The sequence below is a fragment of the Myxocyprinus asiaticus genome, chromosome 38 (assembly GCF_019703515.2).
Source record: "Myxocyprinus asiaticus isolate MX2 ecotype Aquarium Trade chromosome 38, UBuf_Myxa_2, whole genome shotgun sequence".
NCBI lineage: Eukaryota > Metazoa > Chordata > Actinopteri > Cypriniformes > Catostomidae > Myxocyprinus > Myxocyprinus asiaticus.
This window is the reverse complement of record NC_059381.1, coordinates 21,510,923-21,533,999: the sequence shown is the minus strand read 5'-3', so window position 1 is coordinate 21,533,999 and position 23,077 is coordinate 21,510,923. Positions and strand designations below refer to the sequence as shown.

General features: G+C 37.1%; 1 protein-coding gene and 1 pseudogene across 1 annotated transcript; one reads left to right on the top strand and one right to left on the bottom strand.

Annotated features, from left to right (window-relative positions):
• Positions 1-694: 694 nt before the first annotated feature.
• Positions 695-4,892, bottom strand: LOC127428650 (adenylosuccinate synthetase isozyme 2-like). Its single transcript, XM_051677142.1, has 13 exons — positions 4,610-4,892; positions 4,356-4,458; positions 4,055-4,123; positions 3,823-3,873; positions 3,632-3,698; positions 3,441-3,548; positions 3,248-3,329; positions 3,018-3,144; positions 2,465-2,619; positions 2,217-2,341; positions 1,974-2,071; positions 1,708-1,857; positions 695-1,544 (listed from the first exon to the last, which is right to left on the bottom strand). Exons 1-13 carry the CDS (start codon positions 4,832-4,834, stop codon positions 1,492-1,494), a joined length of 1,413 nt encoding a protein of 470 aa, XP_051533102.1. The 5' UTR covers positions 4,835-4,892; the 3' UTR covers positions 695-1,491.
• A 1,875-nt stretch (positions 4,893-6,767) lies between these two features.
• On the top strand, positions 6,768-14,500 carry LOC127428578 (CAAX prenyl protease 2-like; annotated as a pseudogene).
• The last annotated feature ends 8,577 nt before the right edge of the window (positions 14,501-23,077 follow it).

Genomic DNA, 23,077 nt, shown 5'->3' with positions numbered 1-23,077 from the left:
AAAAAATTATTAAAAAGCGCAATGGGGGGGGGGGGGTGTTTAGTAGCTATCTCTCTGATGTAATTTCAACATTTCAATTTGAAGATGTAATTCTTAAAAAGCAGTTAAAAAGGAAATATGTAATGATAAATATGTTGTAAATAAAGGTATATCCAACTTGATTCCTCCGAGTGGTACTTACAGATCGTAAGCAATACTAATAGGCACTAATGGCTTCTGCAGATGTGATATTTACATTTTGAGAGAGAATAAATACCTTAAGAACTGTGATTGATGTGTAACTGCTTGTGACATGCATTTGACCTATAATGTTTGCTTTTTGCCAATTAAAAACTTAATATGTTGTTGAATAATACCAAAGCGTCCACCCTAAACATTTGATGGTACTGTATGGAATAATTCACACAGAAAAGCACACAATTTAATAGAATTACTGCTGTCTCACGAGATAAAATGTTCCACTGATGGCAATTTCTATTATCTTCTTCATTTGATTTGTATTTCCCAACAGAATTATTACTCAACATGTAGTATTTCCTGAGAATTACACAACCTTTCTTTTAGAGCAAAACTTCAATATGTAATCATTAACGTTCATCTTAAAAACCGAGCAGAACAGGTTCCTCAGACAATGCAGATTCTGTAAACATCTCCCATTCATGTCACTATTCATGTAAAGGAAAACACTACACCATTTACTTAAAGCCACAATCAGTAGCAAAGTTTTGCACTTTATTGTTCATAAAACAGCAGCAAATGAGTTTGTACATAAGGTGAAATGCAAAAAATATTTGTGCATATATTGCTGTCCTTTTTTCAAGCACTGTGACTGAGTGCATGATCATTGACAGATGGTTAACAATGCCTTGTTTTTTCAATATTACAACGTCTTGTGTGAAGGTCCCTTTTGGCATTTAAACCACGTCAAAACCATTCTCAAGAGTATTCACAAACATCAAATTAAAAAGACAAAACAAGATCTTACGCTCACTCCACACTTGATCACGTAAAAAATGAACAGCGCAGTACATGACACCTTAAAAATCAGCTTGGTTTTATCCACCTAATAGCAATGAATATAGTATTTTCTTTAAATGCTCAGAATGAAAAAGGTGCAAAATTCAATTTTAAGAGATATGGTAAAAAATGACGCCCCTCTATCTGAAGCTCCACAATTCATCAGATAATTGACGAAGGCTTCAGCCTACTACTAATGATTAATGGGTATGATTGGAGGAGCGCTTTGAAACGAACAGTTACATGTCAAGGAATTAAGATCGCAAGGAAGCAGGGCCAGGTTTATCCAAACCTGACGTCTAGACACATTGCTGGTGTTCACTTTGAGTGGTACATTCTGTGGATTCTAAACCCACGGTCAGTCTTAAACTCAGCGCTGATGCATATAAAAAAAACTTCTGGTCACCCAATTGTCACAATGTCAGACATCCTGGCAGACCATTAAATGAAGTTCAGTTTTTTCTGTTCTTCTCATCAAAACAGCTTTATCATGCTTTCTCTGGACTTGCCAACTCCCACCCACTTCACTGAAAAGAGAAAAATATTTCTTAATCATTATTCTGCCACTGCCAAGCATGCCAGTAGGTTAAATTACTAAGATAAATTACATATGCAAGACAGTATTAGTATGCTATCAGTATATACTGCCTTCCCAATAGGTTAACAATGTAAACATCAAACTTATCTTACCTGGCAACTGTAGGAAATTCTCAATAAAGCGAATGTAAGCCTGTGCCTGAGTCGGCAGTTCATCAAAACTGCGCACTCCCTCAGTACTACAACCCCAGCCAGGCAACGTCTCATAGGTCACTTGAACCTTGGTCAGCACATCCATGTTAGCTGAAATACACAAAGATAATCCCCCACACATCAGGAAAAAAAAATGGTATCATTATGTCATAATGATCTGTGTGAAACAGACAAATCTGAATATGTTTACAGTATAGGTAACTTACCAGGAAAACTGGGAAGAGGCTTTCCATCAACAGTGTAGGCTACGCCAACCTTTATTTCTGGCAATGTGTCAAGAATGTCCAACTTGGTTAGTGCAATGCTGAGGGAATCAGAAGTTAAGGTATTAAGTTCAACCTGTGCCAGTGTATAAAAACAAAATTTGCTAATAAAATAATTTGCAGAGGTCTCAAACAGCTTTCCATAACAACTAACATAACAGACAGCAATGTGTGTCAGATACTCACGCTGTGAAACCATTAACCATGTGGGCGTAGCGAACCAAAACCAGATCCAGCCATCCACAGCGGCGCCGCCTGCCTGTCGTAACACCGAATTCCCTCCCTCTGCTCTGCAGCAGATTCCCCACATCCTAGAAAATATCAGGAAGAGAATGAATTCAAGCACAATACACATGAGAGAATGTGGTAAATATTGATAAATTCACTTTTAACAATTATCCATTCCATCACACTCTATACCAACACACACTCACATTATCTTGCTCAGTGGGAAATGCTCCCACTCCGACCCTGGTGGTGTAGGCCTTTACCACTCCATACACTCGGCCAACGTGAGATGGGGGGACACCAAGGCCTGTGCACACACCTCCAACAGTGCAATTTGATGAAGTTACAAAGGGATAGGTGCCTGAAAGGTAGACCAGTATATCGTTTATACCAATTAATTGGTGCAGATAGTTGCCTTTTGGCCTATAAGTTATCAGTAAAAATCTATGCTGATAGTTTTTTTATTTCACTTTAATAAAACTCATCTTGTGAAATATAAAATACACTGCTCTCTGGAACGCTTGATTCTGATTGGTCAATGGTACTATCAAGCAGTCTGATAGGAATCAGAATGAGCTTTATTGCCAAGTATGCTTACACATACAAGGAATTTGTCTTGGTGACAGGAGCTTCCGGTACACAACAATACAAAACAGCAACAAGATTTTAAAAAAATAATTACAAATTGAATAAAGAAAATTAATAAATATTGAAAAGAAAAAGTATATACAGAATACACAATAGACAATATATATATACCAAAATCAATATCCAGTAGGGCAGCATTGGCTCCTTCCACCAGAATCTTCTTGCTTGGTCCAGTGAGGGCTTTGTGCATGAAATAAACTCCATCAGTTACTAAAGGTCGTAACCTTTCAGCATAACCCTGTGGATTAAATGGGGGAAATATTACACAATACATTCATGATCTTAAAGTCTTGCAAATCACCTTGACAGTTGCCACTACTATTAACACTCTTATTATTCACCTTCAGCTGCTCGAGCTCAGCATCAACATTGATGTTAAGTTTAGGGTATGTGGTCTGAAAATGGCAAGCCAGCACTCGAAACCTGAGGAGAGATTTACTTACAGTTAACAAACAGGGAACAACACATAGCAATTTATTTAATTATATACAGTTAAAGGAAATGTTTCGCCTTAATAACTTGGAGTAAACTCACTTTTCCTCAAAGACTGAAAAGTCGGAGACCAGATCACACACTCTCAGTCCATTACGAGCAGCTTTGGAGGAATATGCAGGGCCAATGCCCTTCTTAGTGGTGCCTAAACTGTAAAACAAAGGAGGGTGAACTCAATCTAGGGGGGCAAGATTTCTGTAAAGGTATTTTGTTTTAATTGCAAGAGAACTCACTTCTTCCCTGCCTGTTCCTGTCTGAGCTGCTCCTGTATCCCATCAACTGCCTGATGGAAGTTGAACACTACATAGAAAAAAATACCTTTAATTACAAGGACATCGATAAAAATGTCTTGATATTTTCTTTCACAAACAAAGGCCATTTATTGTCAATGTCGAGGCTTGATGAAGTCAAAAGAGAACTATACCAATATGTGCCCGGTCAGATATCTTCAGTCGTTCCTCCCATCCTTGAAGTCCTAAAACAAACACAAAGATAATGAATTTATTATTGAAAAGGTAACACAAAAAAATAGTTCATCTAACAAAGATGAAGACATAGAGCTACATACAGTTTTAATCAAGAAAATGATACCACAATGACGTTTGTCTATAATAAAAAAAAAAAAAATGTTTTAACACCCTATACACATTATTTACCATTGCCTTTTTGCAAGTTCTTCTCAGCCTCATCAAACAGCCCTGGCAGGTGTATCACAACACCATTTCCTGTGGAAAGAACAAGAAGTGACCTTAGCATAACAGCAGGTCAACAAACCTGATACAAAACAAATAAATTAGATCCATATAAAGTGACAAGAATGGGACATTTGAGCTGAAGTGGTTAGAGAATGCACTCAACAATGCGACTCAAATAAATATGCGTTTGAGGAAGTGTGACCTAGATAAACTAGGGGGAAGTAAAGCAATGTCATTTATAAGAAGCTCAAACAAAACATACCAATGAACGAGACGGCCTTTTTGTTGAGAACGCCACTAGGCAATAAGTGAAAATCATATTCCACCGAGTCGACCACCACTGTGTGTCCAGCGTTATTTCCTCCCTGACAACAAACAGTTGTTATTAACAGTCGCACATGCGTAAGCTTAAGTTTTATAATTATAATATACTGTCTAATGAGCGCATACAAATTAAGTACGCAAACTCTCATGAACAAACAATGACTCAGAAGAAATGAGAGGATGGTTCCCCACCTGGCATCTACAAACAATGTCGGCGTCCATAGCCAAGAGATCGACCACTTTCCCCTTCCCCTCATCTCCCCACTGAGCGCCCAGCACTACCGTCACTTTATTCTGAGGCTCCCGCGGGATCCGCAGAGATTCCACCCCTCCGCTTTCCCGGGAACGCTTGAGCACGGGCTCACCGTTCAGGGAGGCGGTTTCCTGACCATTAGACATTGTGCTGTCCGCTGCCATGCTGAAAGTGTGTGAAGAAATGCGTGAAAGCAGCACCGGTACTCCAACATGGCCCCCAACGCTATTAGACTTCAAAATACAAGTCATGTGGCCAAAAATGTATCAAAAGAATGGGTTGGATTCGCACACACGATTGTGAAAACTGGGCATATGGGATATGAGTGCTTGAAAAAATAAATAAAAAAATACAAAGTTAAAAATGAGGGAGTGAGCGACGCTATTTCGGTGCAACTAATTTTAAGTTCAATTCGAATTTGTTTCCTGTGGAGTGTTGAAATTCTCTGTTTTGAGCGCTTATCACTACTGACTTCATAGACCGATTTTGGCGGGTAACATTCTAAAGGCAAAATTAGAGTCTCTAGGCATCTTTACACAGCCGAGTTAAAGACCGCGTGAAATAAAAATGTAAGTTTAGCTGCTTTTAGTCCATGTCTGTTAGCTTTAATGACATCTTTATGCTAGTGTACTTCTAAACGTTGACGAAATTAATTTTAAGAAGATATAAGCCTTTAAAATCTGCAATCATTCCACAATGTCACATACAGGTTGAGAAACCTTGATCGATCAAGGTTTCAAGTGCTTTCTAGAACAAGAACTACCCTCCCCCTACAACTGTTCAGTGGGTCTGGCTGTGTTTTAAAGCCAAGCCTGCGACTCGTTTTCGGTCGTGCTGGAGCGCACACTACACGACTGATCGCAGACTAGGTGTATCAACTTTACGACCATTCGTCCCCAACTGAGGCCCTAGCTGTGTACGCCTGGTATTAAGATACGTTTTGGGTGATCCGATTCACAAGTGTACAATCAAGACACATCACCGTTACATCTGGTCGTCTCTTTTGATCACTTGTGTTTTGGATTTTGAGGGGATTTTATGGGGACACATATACGTCTGTGTGTTACTGAATAATAATAATAAAGCGCAAAAAAATTAAAGAAGAGAAAGAAAGCGCTAAAAACTAGCACACAGTTTCTCTTAATTAAAAGTAAACATTACATTTAGAGCAGAATTCTCAAAGTTAATTTAGTGCAGTACCTGTAACTTTGAATGTGCATGCTTCTTATATCTGTGTCCCTGCATGTTTTATATCAGACACATTGAAAATTCTTTTATTAGGCGGTGTGCCGCTGCTGTGGCACTGCAAGTCCAATGTCCGAATGTGTTTGAAGTGGATAAATCTCAAAACAGTTTGGAAGCAGCAGTTACAGCTATCTCTAGCATCAACCCGTTTCAAACGGATTGCCCCAAAACACGTCTTTTATTAAATTCATTCACAAACTCGTGCAGTTTATTCGTGATAACATGTCAACAAACATGAAAGAACGATTTGTGCCCGTTTTTGCACTTTTTGGCAGCATTTGCAAAGGAAAAAAGAAAAACAGCTGAAAGTGAAGTTTTATTTTGTTTTCTAATTATTTTTTGTCTCCTGTTTCCCAATACCTTGCCCTTCTCTTGCGTTCTCTATATATTTCATTGGCTGTGGCTCATTGTCGGTCTCTCGCTAACCGGGACAGTGCGCACAACTGACGACAAGACGTCTAGATATCAAGCTGGTTGAAATCTGTCCTAGTGTCTGCGACTAGTCGGAGGGGTGTTGCAGGAGCATGCACATTACAAGACCTTTCGTCGTGATATCTGAGATGCAGACCAGTCGCAGACCAGTTGCCAACTAAAAACATAAAAAAGAGACGAGCTTGAGTTGTGTAGTGTACACTAGGCTTAACTGGCACTGATCGTGTCTTCGCAGGGCACTTCGAAGGGAGCACAATCCAAGCTGTAGGGTCGTTCCAAACATAATTTTCAATACGAATCGCTTAAAAAGTGAGTTCCTGACTGACTGTTATCCCCTTTCACCTTTCAGCCATCTAAAGCTCTCACAGTGGAGGGTAATTGGCTTCGAAAGGAATAGGGCATAGGGATGATCACTTCTGAATGGGACATGCCAACGTGAGAGCGCGATGTGAGGAAAGTTGGCGAAATTTATTTATATTTTTGTGCATGTACAGCTCGAGTTAATGATCTTTATTTGAATGTTTAGTGTATTGTGATTCAAAACATGGATATTATCTTTTAATCACTTGTTTCTCATTCATCTGCACTGGACTTGCATAACAGTTCCAGCCTCATCGTAATGAAAGACTGAGATGTGCTGTGTGCGTTTGTGGGCTGGTTATGGATTAATGTTGTCAGTTAGATCATTGTTCGGGTATTGAGACCACTTCTCAAGTTTCCCCAGTAAGTGGCTCTGGCATGAGCAGCGTGGTGGAAAGGGGAGGTGTGTGTCGCCGTAAACTAAAGCCTGTTGGCTATTTTTAAAAATCGTTCGACATTAAATCAAACTGCATTCAACAAGGCACTTCACAGGGACTTTAAGGCTGCTCTGTGGCTTCTTAAAATTCTGTGTAAATATGCAATGTCGCATTAAAAGTCAGACTAAATTATGCCTGCTCTGACCCACCTCAGCCCCTAGTATCAAAGGCAGTTCTGATGCTGCTTTGGCTCTGTGTAAATAAAACGCAGCATCAGAGCAGCCTTAAACTTTGTTGTAGTCATGATGGAGCATATTTTTAATCACTTATATTTTCATATTTTTATTCAGTTCATATTTTAAATTTAAATTTTATATTTAAAATATTAATCTCATTACATTATTTATGCAATAAATCCCAGATGTTTATGACTTTCTTTCTTCTGCAGAACACAAATTAATATTTTTAGAGGAATATGTAGTTGAGTGAATGGGTGCCAAATTTTGATGGTCCAAAAAGAACATAAAGGCAGCATAAAAGTAATCCATAAAAATCCAGTGGTTAAATCCATATCTTCAGAAGTAATATGAAAGGTGTGGGTGAGAAACAGATCAATATTTAACTCCATTTTTACTAGAAATTCTACTTCCTGTCCAGTAGGGGGTGTATGCATAAAGAATGTGAATCACCAAAAACACAAGAAGAAGAATATGAAAGTGAAAATTAAAGTGGAGATTGACTGAGCAGGGATGAGAATTTATAGTAAAATTGACTAAAATATTGATCAGTTTCTCACCCACACCAATCAAATAGCTTCTGAAGACATTGATTTAACCACTGGAGTCATATGGATTACTTTTATGCTGACCTATGTGATTTTTGACAAAGCAAACTAGCGAACTCCAGGGGTCATAGCCAGCGTCTTTACCACTGAGCTACCCAGGCCCCCAATTTAATTTTTTTATGTATTTATTTTTTGCAATATGCGTGTGTATTGTAAATTAAATCTGAAGTCTTGTTGAATCTGAATATATTTGCTCATTATCTTTCGCTGCAATGATAATGGCAGTCAAATTTTCAGTGTTGGAGCAAGTGTGTGAAAGATTTGCAGTGGCTGAGGAGGAACCAAGTGGTGGCCCCACTGACAGAAGAGTTTATATTTCCAGCATGATTCCCATGTTGGTGCTATGCACTGTTGCCATCTTCATCAGTCCACTCTTCTTTGGAGTGGGTATGCGGAGAAAGCACGAAAGTAATGTAGACATGTAGTGTCCTTGCTGAGCTGCAGATGGTGCTCTCGAGTTCTGATAATGCACAGTTGCAAATGTAGGCAAGTATTGTAAACACTGAACTGTTCAGGGAATGTTGTCTTTGTGGTTTATAACCAACATAATACATCAAGTTTTCCATGACTTGCTGCGATGACTTTGTGTTCTTTCTTTGCCCCGGGTTTTGTGTTCCACACAGTCCATTTCCATCATATCATTAAACAGCTTCGCTTTGGACAAGATACTGCATTTGAGATCCTAATTTGTTCAAGTAAATGCATTTAAAGGAATAGTTCACACAAACATGAAAATTCTCTCATCATTTACTCACCCTCATGCCATCCCAGATGTTTATGACTTTAGTTTTTTTCCGCTGAACACAAACATACAGTTAAAGTCAGAAGTTTACATACACCTTAGCCAAATACATTTAAACTCAGTTTTTCACAATTCCTGGCATTTAATCATAGAAAACATTCTCGGTCTTAGGTCAGTTAGGATCACTACATTATTTTAAGGATGTGAAATGTCAGAATAATAGTAGAGAGAAATTATATATTTCAGCTTTTATTTCTTTCATCACATTCCCAGTGGGTCAGAAGTTTACATGCACTTTGTTAGTATTTGGTAGCATTGCCTTTAAATTGTTTAACTTGGGTCAAATGTTTTGGGTAGCCTTCCACAAGCTTCTTACATTAAGTTGCTGGAATTTTGGCCCATTCCTCCAGACAGAACTGGTGTAACTGTGTCAGGATTTTTGGCCTCCTTGCTCGCACACGCTTTTTCAGTTCTGCCCACAAATTTCTATTGGAATGTGGTCAGGGCTTTGTGATGGCCACTCCAATACCTTGACTTTGTTGTCCTTAAGCCATTTTGCCACAACTTTTGAGGTATGCTTGGGGTCATTGTCCATTTGGAAGACTCATTTGTGACCGAGCTTTAACTTCCTGGCTGATGTCTTGAGATGATGCTTCAATGTATCCACATAGTTTTCCTTTGTCGTGATGCCATCTATTTTGTGACATGCACCAGTCCCTCCTGCAGCAAAGGACCTCATGAATTGGATTGTGTTCTTCGGCTTGCAAGCCTCACCCTTTTTCCTCCAGACCAGAGGACATTTCTCCAAAAAGTAAGATCTTTGTCCCTATGTGCACTTGCAAACTGTAGTCTGGCTTTTTTATTGGAGTTTTGGAGCAGTGGCTTCTTCCTTGCTGAGCAGCCTTTCAGGTTATGTCAATATAGGACTCATTTTATTGTGGATATAGATACTTGTTTACCTGTTTCCTCCAGCATCTTCACAAGGTCCTTTGCTGTTGTTCTGTGATTAATTTTCACTTGTTGCACCAAACTATGTTCATCTCTAGGAGACAGAATGTGTCTCCTTCCTGAGTGGTATGACGGCTGCATGGTCCCATGGTCTATATACTTGCGTACTATTGTTTGTACAGCTGAACATGGTACATTCCTGCATTTGTAAATTGCTCCCAAGGATGAACCAGACTTGTGGAGGTCCACAATTTTTTTTTCTGAGGTCATGGCTGATTTCTTTTGATTTTCCCATGATGTCATGCAAAGAGGCACTGAGTTTGAAGGCAGGCCTTAAAATACATCCACAGGTACACCTACAGTTGACTCCAATTAGCCAATTAGCCTATCAGAAGCTAATTGGCTAATTGCTTAAAGGCTTGACATAATTTTCTGGAATTTTCCAAGCTGCTTAAAGGCACAGTTAACTTAGTGTATGTAAACTTCTGACCCACTGGAATTGTGATATAGTCAATTAAAAGTGAAACAATCTGTCTGTAAAAAATTGTTGGAAAAATTACTCGTGTCATGCACAAAATTTATGTCCTATATGACTTGCTAAAACTATAGTTACTAATATGAAATCTGTGGAGTGGTTAAAAATTAGTCTTAATGAAACTAATGAAAAGTGTATGTAAACTTCTGACTTCAACTGTAGATTTTTAGGAGAATATCTCAGCTCTGTAGTGCCCTCACAATGCAAGTGAATGGGTATCAACATTTTGAAGCTACAAAAGCACATAAAAGCACCATAAAAAATAACCCATACGACTACAGTGTTTAAATTCATGTCTTCTGAAGAGATATGAAAAGTGTGGGTGAGAAACAGATACATTTTTAAATCCTTTTTTACTATCATTCTCCACTTTCACATTCTTCTTCTTATTTTGTTTTTGTCAATTCGCATTCTTTGTGCATATCGCCACCTACTGGGCAGGAAGGAGAATTTATAGTGAAAAAGGACTGATCTGTTTCTCACCCAAACCTATAATATAGCTTCTAAAGATATAGATTTAACCACTGGAATCTTATGGATTACTATTAAGGTGCATTTATGTGCTTTTTGAAGCTTATATTTTGGTATCCATTCACTTGCATTGTGAGGACATACAGAGCTGAAATATTCTTCTAAAAATCTTTGTTTGTGTTGAGGAGAAAAAGAAAGTAATACACATCTGGGATGGCATGAGGGTGAGTAAATGATGAGAGAATTTTCAGTTTTGAACTATAGATTCACAGTAGGTTATTTAAAAATGCACTCACTCGTCTTCCACAATTGACATGTAAGCTCTTCAATGGGTGCAAGAATCTTTTTCCAGAATTTCAAATCATTAAAATAATGATACACACTCCAAGCTTTTTGTTCTTCTTTTTTAATTCACATGGGGGGAAAAACACTGATGTTTCAGCTACTAGGCCTTCCTCAGTGTGTTCAACTATATCAGTCCACCCATTTTCTTATATAGACCATGACATCATCACATAATTAGAAATGCAATTTTTGAATTGTTACAAAATACATTCAATGACATTAAATAAGGTATGAGTAAATGATATACATATATACCAATCCCAACAAGATATCGGTATAGACATAGTAGATTTTTTAAACAAACATAAAGTATTCTATAAAATTGTATCAAAACCTTCAATGAAGGTGAGAATCATCACTAAAATTAAGAATCATCAATAAAAGTAAGCTCTCTACATTGAAGCATCAGGTATAAACTGTCATAGATCTTAACTTTTAGAAAATAAAAATGAATGTACATATCAGAAGATATCAAATATATGATCAAATATTTAGAATTAACTATTTGTTGTGCTATATTTAATGACATTCAATTCACAAAAACCCTGAAATACTACTTAGTATAATAATTAGTATAATCATTTTAGAGGCAACATGATAGATCTAATTCTGCATTTAAATTATTAGGGGCTAATATAGATCCAGAAGGCTTCATGTTTTAACAACTCTAAATTTAAATTTCCTCCTCTCTGGGATCCTTGAACAACCTCTAACCCTATGCATTCTAACTGTTTTATATTATGACCCATTTCAATGAAATGTCTAGCTACAGGGGAAGTTATATCTTGTCGTCTAATGGTCGATTTATGTTTGCTATTTCTTAGTTTTAATTGACGTGAACATTTACCAATATATATCTTCTGGCATGGACATCTTAACATATAAATGGCATTGCGAGTTGTGCAGGTTATACATGTTCTTTTTTGAATTTTTTGACCCAGGACATGTGAACTCTTTACATTTTTTTAAGTTCTGGCATGCAGCACAACTTCTGCAGGGGTAACAGCCTTATATGAAAGAAGGTTTGTACTTATTAACAACATCTGATTTAACCAACATGTCTGATAAATTATGAGATCTTTTATATATTAATTGTGGAAAACTTTGAAATGTATTATTTAAAGATTAATCTGATGGTAATATATACCAGTGTTTATAGATTATTGATTTGATCATGTCACTATTATCATTATAAGTTAAAGCACAGTTTAATGAAAACTTTTTATGTGTATATTGAAGTTTTTTTGACTGTAGGAGAGATTCTCCATCTAATTTATTTACCTTTTCCAGTGCATTATTTAACCAAGTGTCTGGATATCCTCTTGATTTAAAACATTCAATGAGTTGTTTAGCCTGCACATTAAATTCATCATTAGTGTCACAGATCCATTTTAGTCTTTGTAACTGACTTATTGGCAAACATTTTTTGAAGGGAGTGGGGTGATAACTGTCTGCCATTAGTATTGTGTTCTTATCAGTGTGTTTCTGGTAAACCGTAGTATGTTTACACCCCTCTAACTTTGTTATTTTTACATCCAAAAAATGTATTGTTTCTCTACTCTTATCCGTTGTAAATGTAATGGATAAAACTCTTTGGATTGATATTTATGTGTATAATTTACTCATACCTTATTTAATGTTATTGAATGTATTTTGTAACAAAACAAAAATGGCATTTCTAATTATGTGATGACATCATGACATGTGGTCTAAATAAGAAAATGGGTGGATAGATATTATCGAAGTCGCTGAGGAAGGCCTAGTAGCCGAAATGTCTGTGTTTGTTCTCCCATGTGAATTAAAAAAGAAGCAACAAAAAGCTTGGAGCGTGGATCATTATTTTAATGTTTACAGTTTTGAATTATCCCTATAAACAAGTGTTATACAAAGTGTCTCAGTTAAGTCCAGATGTATCAATATCCTGTCTCTCAGCCTTAAAGTTCACTTATACTTCAGTGTTTGGAGCTTACACAACCTTCATGTTCAGAAGGACAGGTGAGTATCCATGATATATATATATATATATATATATATATATATATATATATATATATATAAACACACTTTAGATTATAACATCTTAATTTGCTCCACAAGGTAATTTAGTGGGGCCAGTTTTGTGCCACACTTTTTGAAACTGGATGGGTTTTCCACCAATTAGCTAAGCTGTACAAAATCCGCAGAGGCCTGTGATCCTGTTCTCCTGTGTGTTCTGCACTTCGTCATCCTCCTCTTCCCCTTCACATGTACAGCTTTCAATTGGATGACCCCCATCTGTGGTCTGCTGCTTACACCTTGCTCCGTTTACACCCGACACGTCACTGTATACCTGGCTGGAAATGAGTTTAAAAAAAAAAAAAAGAAAAAAGACTGGGGCAAGAGATCATGCCCTGAGAGTAATCATTCTTGCAATAATGAATGAAAGATAATGAATGAAGCATGGCTATTTTCATGCAGAGGACTATTAGAATGTTCACATTAATCAGCACTGTTGCTGAGTCAGTGACTGTCATTTTTTATTTATTTGCTTTTTTGTGGTAACAGTTGTCAGTTTGAGGTACTTTTCAATTTCTCATTCAATCAAATGTTTTATTTTTCTTAACCATGCTTCAGCCCATATTTCCCTTTCATTGTTTCCCAAAATACAGTTATCAGTTGTCATGTTGTTAAATTACAACCAGATGTTAATGTGCATAGCAGATTTATACAACTGAATATTCAAAGTACATTTCTGCATTCTCTGCCATGTACAGTTAAATCAAAGATTTTCATTATATTTTGGTATCATTGTATTTAAAATACTGAGTATAAACCTTCAGTGTTTTCATGAGAATAAATTGATGGTCCTGTTTTTAAAAAGGACTATTGCAATGGACACCATATCCAAGGAGACAAGTACATTGCTTAGCAAAGAGATGCAATGAGCTGAAAATACCTGGAAATCCTGATATTTTACTAGTGTGAGATCCTCAGTTATGCATGTGGAGGATCTTGGTAAGATCCTTACAGATATCCTTGGAGGAGGGACCTGTTGGAAATTATATGCAACCTGAATCTTCCTGCAAACACATCATTCTGGTTAACATGCTCTAAATAACTTTATTTTATTTAATGCAGTGTATTTTTTTCCAAAGTTGTTAAAACGTATTTAACTAGCAAAAAAACAGACACTTCTTGCAAGTACAAAAACAATGTTTCCTGAGTTTTTGCCATTTGAAAATTCACAGGTCACAGTACAGAGAAGTCTTCTACATGGTGACTCGTGCCAAGCACGTACTTCTGTGGAATGTTTTTCTTTGAGGGTATTTGATTTCAAACCATACGGTGGGCATCAAGCATGTACTAAGCAGCGGTCAGTCTTCAGACAGTAATTGCCAATCAATACACAAGGCTCATCAAAATAATTTAGTCCACAAAAAACAAACCTTGAGTTCGCAAGTGTCTGAAACTCTGAATACGTGTCAGCAGATTGACTCTTTTTTTCCTCTCTAAGTTTGTTGTGCTCAGAATGGTTCTGCTCTGCTGAGGTAGACTGAGACTCCAGGAAAGTTTAATTCCAGGGTCCTCCTGAGACCTGGTGGAAGCCCACATGCAGCGTATCTGGGAGCCATAACAAGAGAAGAGCGGTAGGACACACGGGGCTGTCTAAGGTTTATTACCATTCTCTAAACAGAACTGTTGCCCTCTGCTTCATCTGCACTGACCCTTACATAGATCCTCAGCAGCATTGGAGTGAAGGAATTCAGTAGAGGATACAGTCTTGCCTCTCAATTTAAATTCATAGGTATCATTGTATCTCAAGTTATGCTTTGTTTTACAACAAAGACTCTAGGTATTTAGAAAATGAAATTGTTTCACCAGAGAAGCCTCACCAGAAATCCAGATTCTCTGACTTTAGGCAGTCAAAGTTTTTCCATGATGAATTAACTGTCACCCTCAGGAACATTGGCTGACTGTTAATGGTTAGGGGCCCAATGTAATTCAAACAGCAGTCACTGTGTTTCAATACTTTGAAGCCTACCCATGATATTTTGTCTCCTGGTACTTTTGCCCATTGTTAATGTGTTCACCATTCTCCTATTAGACTGTATATTCACATATGTGTTTCATTGGCCTCATGTGAATATATGGTTTTCGACTGGCAATGTAAATGTTAAAACCGTCAGTGCTGGTGAAATATGGTGTTAGTTGTTGAATTCTGAAACCAAATATTGTTTTATTTTGTGATTTATTAGTCATTTTGTATCAAAAATGTTCTGTTTTTGTAATAACCACAAACTTCTATCACTCTCCACAACCAGAGAGGGGAAAAAATGACTCTGTGACTGTGCTGTTTGTCTATCGGCCAACTGAAGCACATGGTGCATTATATGCAGTATAAAAATGGCTGTAGTGTTAAGCATATTAAGAACTTTCCATTGGAAGGACGTATTGTTTTCATTTTTATAGAGAAACTGGATTAGAAGAATATTGGAGTCAATGTCTGGTTGAGGTCAGTGGCCTGCCTTCATCAAGACACAGCCAGAGATCATGGAAATACTGAGAGAGTAATTTCACTTCCATCCATTTTTACATCATTTACATCATCCCCCTCTCCCCATCCCGGAGCTTTTCCCCTTTATTGGTCTCTTTTGTAGCCTTATAGCCTGCGAGATATGGAATATCTGATCATCTTTTAATCCTTTTTCCAATTTAAACTGCTAGCATTCTCTGCTGGTTAAGTCTGCTTGCCCTCTTTATCGTTGTAAGCAAGTGTCGTCTGGGCTTTGGCTGACTGTATGCTGTGTTTATTACAAAAGCGATTAGTTAGGAAAGATATTCATACACCTGGAATATCTTTGCCAAATGTCCCTCTGATCAGTATGTTCGGAAAGCCTGGAGGTCCATGAACCTAGATTATTGGTAATTAGGGTTGCACCATTTATGCCTTGTTCCCTGACTTCCCATTCCCTCATGTGTGCAAGCAAATAGAGAGATTTTAACCCAAGGGAATTCAGTGTGATTTAGAAAGGCAACATATTTCCTCTTCAAAGACAACAAGGGCAGTTTTTCAATGTAATAGCAGGACAGCTATGATTTCCTGATGTTGCTGATTCACACAGATCTCTAACGCTTTCATCTTCTCTGCTTCAGTGTCATTTCTTTGTTTCCACTGTTCTATTGAAGAGCAAAAGTAAGTTTTTAGATAGTCTGTGCAGAAGTCCTGTTGTCGATGAAATAAAAATACCCTTTTTCCTATCTTGTTAAATTCCATGAAACCCACAACATTCCATTCAAGGAATACTTTACTAGATTTCTGCTTTGAAATACCATCGTCTCTGGACTTTATGTTGTAAGACACGGATAACTGGAACTTATTAAATCTTCTCTAAGATGTGGCTTTGTCTCCAAACCATCCAGTCCACAAATGCTAAATGGGCTGAATATAACAACAAGGTCTATGCGATGTTTCCTGCGTACAAATGACTATTGTATACCATTGTTCTTATGAGAAATTCAAGATTGAGAAGGACCCAGATAAAGTGAGCCATTTGTAAAAATCCTTACAGGAAGTGGGCTGTTTCATGGCTATTTCAACGAGATGAGAAAGCCAGGGCAGTAATTGAGTAGCCTTTTCTCAAGGTGAAAAATCCTTGGAAATACATTCTCCTGAATTAGTTTGCCACATGGTCTAGACTAATAGTTTCAGTGTGTCTAATGAATGATGAGTGGCTGGTGCCTCCTCCTCCGAGGCCGCTGTGTGGGAAAGCCTTGGCACTCTGAGTCAATAAACAAACGATGGAACCTATTAAATCCTTATGCACACATCGAGAGCTCAACACGACACCTTGTTTTTGTAAAGCTCATTATCATTACTGGATGCTTTAAGGTAAAGTGTGTGAAAGGTTTGTGCAAGGGAAAGGTGCTGCTGAAGGCCATAGCAAAGCAGATGTATTTTTCTCTCTTTTTTATTTTGTTTATTTTTTATTGGCATATCACAACCACCTGCTTAAGAATGGTGGTTACCATCACAAGTTTCCAGATTGTTCTCATTAACCCCTACACCTCTTCTTGTGGCCTTTACTGTAACTGTGTGTGGACAGATATATGTTATTGCATAATAGGAGTGAGGTGGAAAAAAACAGTGTGGGACTAGTTATAAATCGCTACTAAATAGTATGGGACTGCATTTGGTGGCAGTGAATCGAGAATGGTTTAAACAGTGAGGATTCCAAAAGGGGTCTGCTTAGTGCCTAGCAGTAACAGAAGTGACTGAACATGTGACCTCAACAAAGTAACACTACTGTTAGTGGTGTAACCAGACACTAAGCCTGCCAAAGCTTTTACTCTAAAGGGACCTCAGAGATACTGGGAGGACTTTAAGATCATAGATTAACCAGCAGACACCAAACACTTGAAGCTTTTGGAGTTATTCTTTTCAAAATATGTTTTTCATCTTGGACTTCACAAATTATTTTTGGGCTGTCTAGACTGAGGAAAGCTTCTGATTTTCAGAGAAGCTTTTGTTATTTGGTACTGTTGGTAAAGCATTACTGTTGCTGTTGAAACTCCTGAACAATGCACTCAACCACAGCAGGAAGAAAGCCTCTGAGGAATGTGTGAAGGTTTCTCAATCCAAGTAAGCAAATCTACAGAGAGACAATTAGCAGATGCTGTACAGATCAGTCACAACGGGGCTATCATATGCTATATACATCATCAGTCAGAAAAGGGTTGAGGTAATAAAGAAAGGAGAAGTCATGGTAGACTTTTGTACCTGACCTGAGGATCATGAGTGAGTTGTTTTTATAGATCAAAGCCTCCTACAGTCAGAAACTATAACTGAAAAAACAGATAGCAAAGAGGAAGGGATGGAAGAGGCCAGGCGAAATGACTAGCTTTTGTCTAAAAAAAAAAGACAAAAAAAAAAAAAAGAGGATGGGAGATGAAGAAAACAAATGTGGGGAGTGTGTAAATTAGTTCTGTACTCATGGCGAGACGGCTCTACAAAATCTGATGCCATACAGGAAAAAGTTAGGATCTTATCATGGATAAACTAGTAAAAAAAAAGGAAGAAAAAGATTTATGGGTTCATTCTGAGTTATGGGATTTTATTGACATTGTATCAAAGTAATCATGAAGACTCATTTTGTATTAATAAAGAGAAAGTATACTTGCAAAGCCCCGATTTTGATAACAAACCCTGTCTTGACATTGTGCATGCAGCTGATGAAAGAATGAAATAATGGCTCAGCCTGCATACTGAAATAGAAAAGAATTACATAACAACCCATAAGTTTCCAGGTTTTTTTTAACCCTCTCCACTAACAGACACATTTTGTTTATTCATGCAAGAACAATTATATTCAGTTAAAAACATGGGCATCACTTAATAAAAAATAATAAAAAATGATGGGACAGTATTTTACACTTTTGACAAATAGTCATTCCTGATGACCAATTCAAGCATCTTAAATAAATATTTCAAAGAATTAATTTGATAACTTCATTTTTACATCTGCCACTGTCAGTCCAGGGATTTTGTTAGTCGGTGGATAAATAATGAATCAACCTGGAGAGTGTGGCTGATTGGTCTATAGATTTGTAACATCTACGCTTTGGGGTTCTGGAAGGGATGGGCAGTTCCACTTATTTTCTTTTTGATCCAGTACCAAATACTATCAAGGTCAGTTATTAATATTGATACCAATACTGATACTTCTATTAAATGGATTTTGTTTGCGATTTCTGAGGATAAAATGGTCATTTTAGCCATTTAACATATACACACACTGAGCACTTTATTAGGAACACCTGTTGACAGCCAATCGTGTGGCAGCAGTGCAATGCATAAAATATGCAGATACGTGTCAGGAGCTTCAGTTAATGTTCACATTAACCATCAGAATGGGGAAAAAAATGTATCTCATAAAATCATTTCGACCATGGCATGATTGTTATTGCCAGACGGGCTGGTTTGAGTATTTTTGTAACTGCTGATCTCTTGGGATTTTCATGCAAAGCAGTCTCTAGAGTTTACTCAGAATGGTGCCAAAAATTGTAAAAAAACATCCAGTGATCAGCAGTTCTGCAGACGGAAACGCGATGTTTATGAGAGAGGTCAATGGAGAATGGCCAGACTGGTTCGAGCTGACAGATAGGCTACGGTAACTCAGATAACCACTCTGTACAATTGTAGTGAGCAGAATAGCGTCTCAGAATGCACAATACGTCAAACCTTGAGGCGGGTGGGCTACAACAGCAGACCAAATCGGGCACATTATTAGGACCATAGTTTTCCTAATAAAGTGCTCAGTGAGTGTATATTATGAGGGGGAACATTCAAATCATCCAGTGGTTCAAGATTTCAGTGTTGTTGTATTTTCCTATTTACGTGAAGACGTTCTGAGCTGCAAAAAAAATAAAAAAATAAAATAAATAATAAAGCAAGAAATCAGGAGCATGTAAAGGTTAATATCTTCCAGGGTTAGAGAAGTTAGCAAAGATTCCTAATAAACCAGCTAATCCAGACATCTCTAGAGGGCATTCCGATCTCTAAACTTAGGGTGTCAGGAAAAAGCAGAGACAGGATGTTAAAGCAACCCTCCCTGTAGAATGAGCAAACAGTTTCCCAGCATTCCTTATCAGTATATTCCCTTAGGGCTCATCAATTTATGTGCATACATTGAGCTAGGGTTTTCATGCTCTGCTGGGGGCAAACATACAAACAACATAATTTGTTAGTAATATAGAATCAACAAAGTTTTGACATGGTAAGATGTTGAAGTGTGGCTTTAATGACAAGCTGCAGCTATTTGTCTGAGTGGTGCACATTTCAGACAAAAGTGTTTATCTTAACTTAAAATTCTCTCATTATTTGCTTACTCTGATGTTGTTCCAAACCCATATGACCTTTCTTCCTTCAGAGGACACTAAAGGAGATGTTAGGCGCAATGTTAAAGCTTTTCACACCAAATTCATGACAAATTTGCTGCAGACAAAAGGTCTATTCACACCGAGACCAAAACGAATAAAATGAAAAACACTTTCAACACTGTACAATAGGCTGCACTGTTCTACACACATTTATTTGATAATTCGAAAGCATAAAATATGATGCATAACATTAAATATAATATAAAAGAAGAAACAGCCTCATGGTCTTTTTTTTATTTAATTATTGCATATTTGTATTGAATTGTTTCTTGTGCGTGGTGAGAAAAAGAGCACAGTTACAGGAATAATTTATGTGTTATTTCATCCTTGCAATTAAAATAGCAGTGAGGTTCGGCAATTCGTTTGTCTGCACTCGTAGTAATGAATTGCATAATAAAGAGACTTTTTATGTGATATTTTATACGAGCTTAGTTCGAATGAATTGCCGAACCTCACTGTTATTTTCAATGCCTGGATAATATAACACACACAGTAATAGGCCTACCTACACATAATAAATAATGTACATTAAGACAAAACACCAGTTATATAATAGAAAATGAGATATCAGCACATTACATAAATATTCTTAAAAAGAAAGAATGTGTTTACAGCTTCTATATTATTTATTTACTGCATATTTACATTGAATGCAGAGTATTTGTGCATGAGACGAGTAAAAGAGCACAGCACCTGTATTTGTCAGCTGATTTGCACCACCGATGTGCTGGATTGTGCAGCAGCAGCGACTATTTTGTATCTTTCACTAAATTGATTAAAAAACATGTTAAGATCAATAGAGAAGACACGAAACACACAAAAAAAGCTTCTACATCCACATGATACAATCTCCAGTCTGCAGACATAGGTCAGGAAATGACCCTCTGCAAAACTCATGACCATTATTTATTTGTGTTGAAATTACAGTCGGAGGAAAGGGCCAATCTGATATCAACGTTTTCTTTGTAAACTGACCAAACAGCCAATTCTGTCCATCTGTTCAGCTGAAAGCTTTGCTAAGACCAAACTGAATAGGCAGATGAAACTTTGTAGCTTTGATCATAACCATTTATCACTTTAATATAGTTTTAACAAACTTTTAGCATGCATAATGAGGGCAACTCTTATATACTATCCAAAAGTTTTCAGTGTAAGTAAAAAAGGTTCCTAATGTAATGGAGATTGACCAGGTCTACCTTTTCAAGCTGTGCATATTTCAATGCTGAAATAAAGTGCATTTGGCAATACGATGGGTCAATTTTACTGAGTGGATTTTGTCGTTTCTCAAAGTGGTGGAAAAAATTGTTCAGTTGAAACACTAATACGTTTCTACGTGCTTAAGCGGCATATCAGAAATGCATGGAATGAATTATGTGCCATTGGGACTTGAACTTGAATTTTAGGACTTGGATTTGAACATGTTTACTAGAACTTTAAATTTGCAGGTTTGAACTTGTGCCATTGGAACTTGAATTTGAACATGTTTACTTGAACTTGCATTATATTCAAACATTAAATTCAAATGTGCATGGAACGTATTCAGATCATTGAATTCAGATAAAATTTTTACACTGATTCAGGTTTTATATTCAGATTCGGGTAAAATACATGAAGACATCCAATGAAGTCCAACTCTACTTTTATTTCATTTTTCGAGTTTAGATGGTAAGTTGGAAATGCCTCGAGTGTAGGTGTCCAAATCATAGCAACTGTGAAGCTAATGTTAACTTAACATTAGTCAGGTCTGTATTGGTAGGTCGGTCAGCATAAACAGACTACGTATGGTGCACGATTTTGATAACACCCATAACTCTTGTGTCAAGTATACTAAATCTGTGTATTGTACTATTAAAGGTGAGTTAGATAGCTAGAATATTTGTTGGCACATATGTACTATTTCCACATATCTTGACCCTACTTACTTGGCAATCTAGTGTTAACTTAAATGACAGCTGGTTGGCTCGCGAAACAGCAGCAAAGATTAATGTATCCCCTGGGTGTTATGTAGAGCGTTAATAAAAAAATGTAATTAAAAAAGAGCAGCAAAGATTAGCTTACTGCCTTGTAGTTACAACACGGGTGGCAAATATGGATTTGATAAAGCACGTCAGAAATCAGATGACTGATAAACATTTATTTCATGCATCAAACAGTTTACCAATCACACTAATTACTTCTGGAGTTTGCATCAGGGCAGAACAAGTAACTTACGCTAGAGAAAGGTGGTGGCTCTCGTTTAGCCATGATCCCACGTTGGCACTATTTCACAGCGGACCCTTCCTTTTGTGAACTGTGAGCTATGTTGTGATTGGTCAAGAAGGACTTCAATTACCTACAGGCTCGATTGCTCTTCCTGAGTACCCCGGATGTCTTCGTCAAATTTACCCGAATCCGAATATAAAACCTGAATCATTGTATTAAATAATGTAATCTGAATTTAACAATCTGAATTCGTGCCACGTACATTTGAATTGAATGTTTGAATGTAATGCAAGTTCAAGTAAACATTTTCAAAATCAAGTCCTAAATTTCAAATTCAAGTCCCAATGGCACAAGTTCAAAACTGAAAATCAAATTCATAACATGTTTAAATTCAAGTCATAAAATTCAAGTTCAAATCCCAACGGCACATATTTAATTCCACAGGAAATGTTCCAAACTATAAAACACAAAAGCAGCTGTGACAGTCCAAGCGTCCATATTTCTGATCTCCTTTCATGAAGCTTTATCTCACATAGGGAAAGATGCAAATCCTAAACGTTTAATGTGGAATAACAGGCAGATGTGTCTACAGAATAGAGAGAGGGTTTCAACAACTGGACAATTGAGGAGTAAACATGGCCCATGTAGATATGTTTCTCTGGAGGGTTAAGTTAACAAAACAAACATTTACCTCTAATTCTCAGCTGAATCGATTCCGTATTAAGGTCATGTTTTTACAGAATATATTTGTCCCACATTCATTCTTTTATCTCTTCTGTTTCAGTATGTATAGGAGTATTCTATCATTTTGTTCTTAAAATGAAAATACTGTCATCATGTACTCACCCTCATGTTGTTCCAAACCCATATGAATGACTTTCTGTGGAACACAAAAGGAGATGTTTGGCAGAATGTTAGCCTTAGTCACCTTTCACTTTCATAAAAAAATAAATAAATAAAATTCAATCAATGAAAGTGAATAAGATGTGA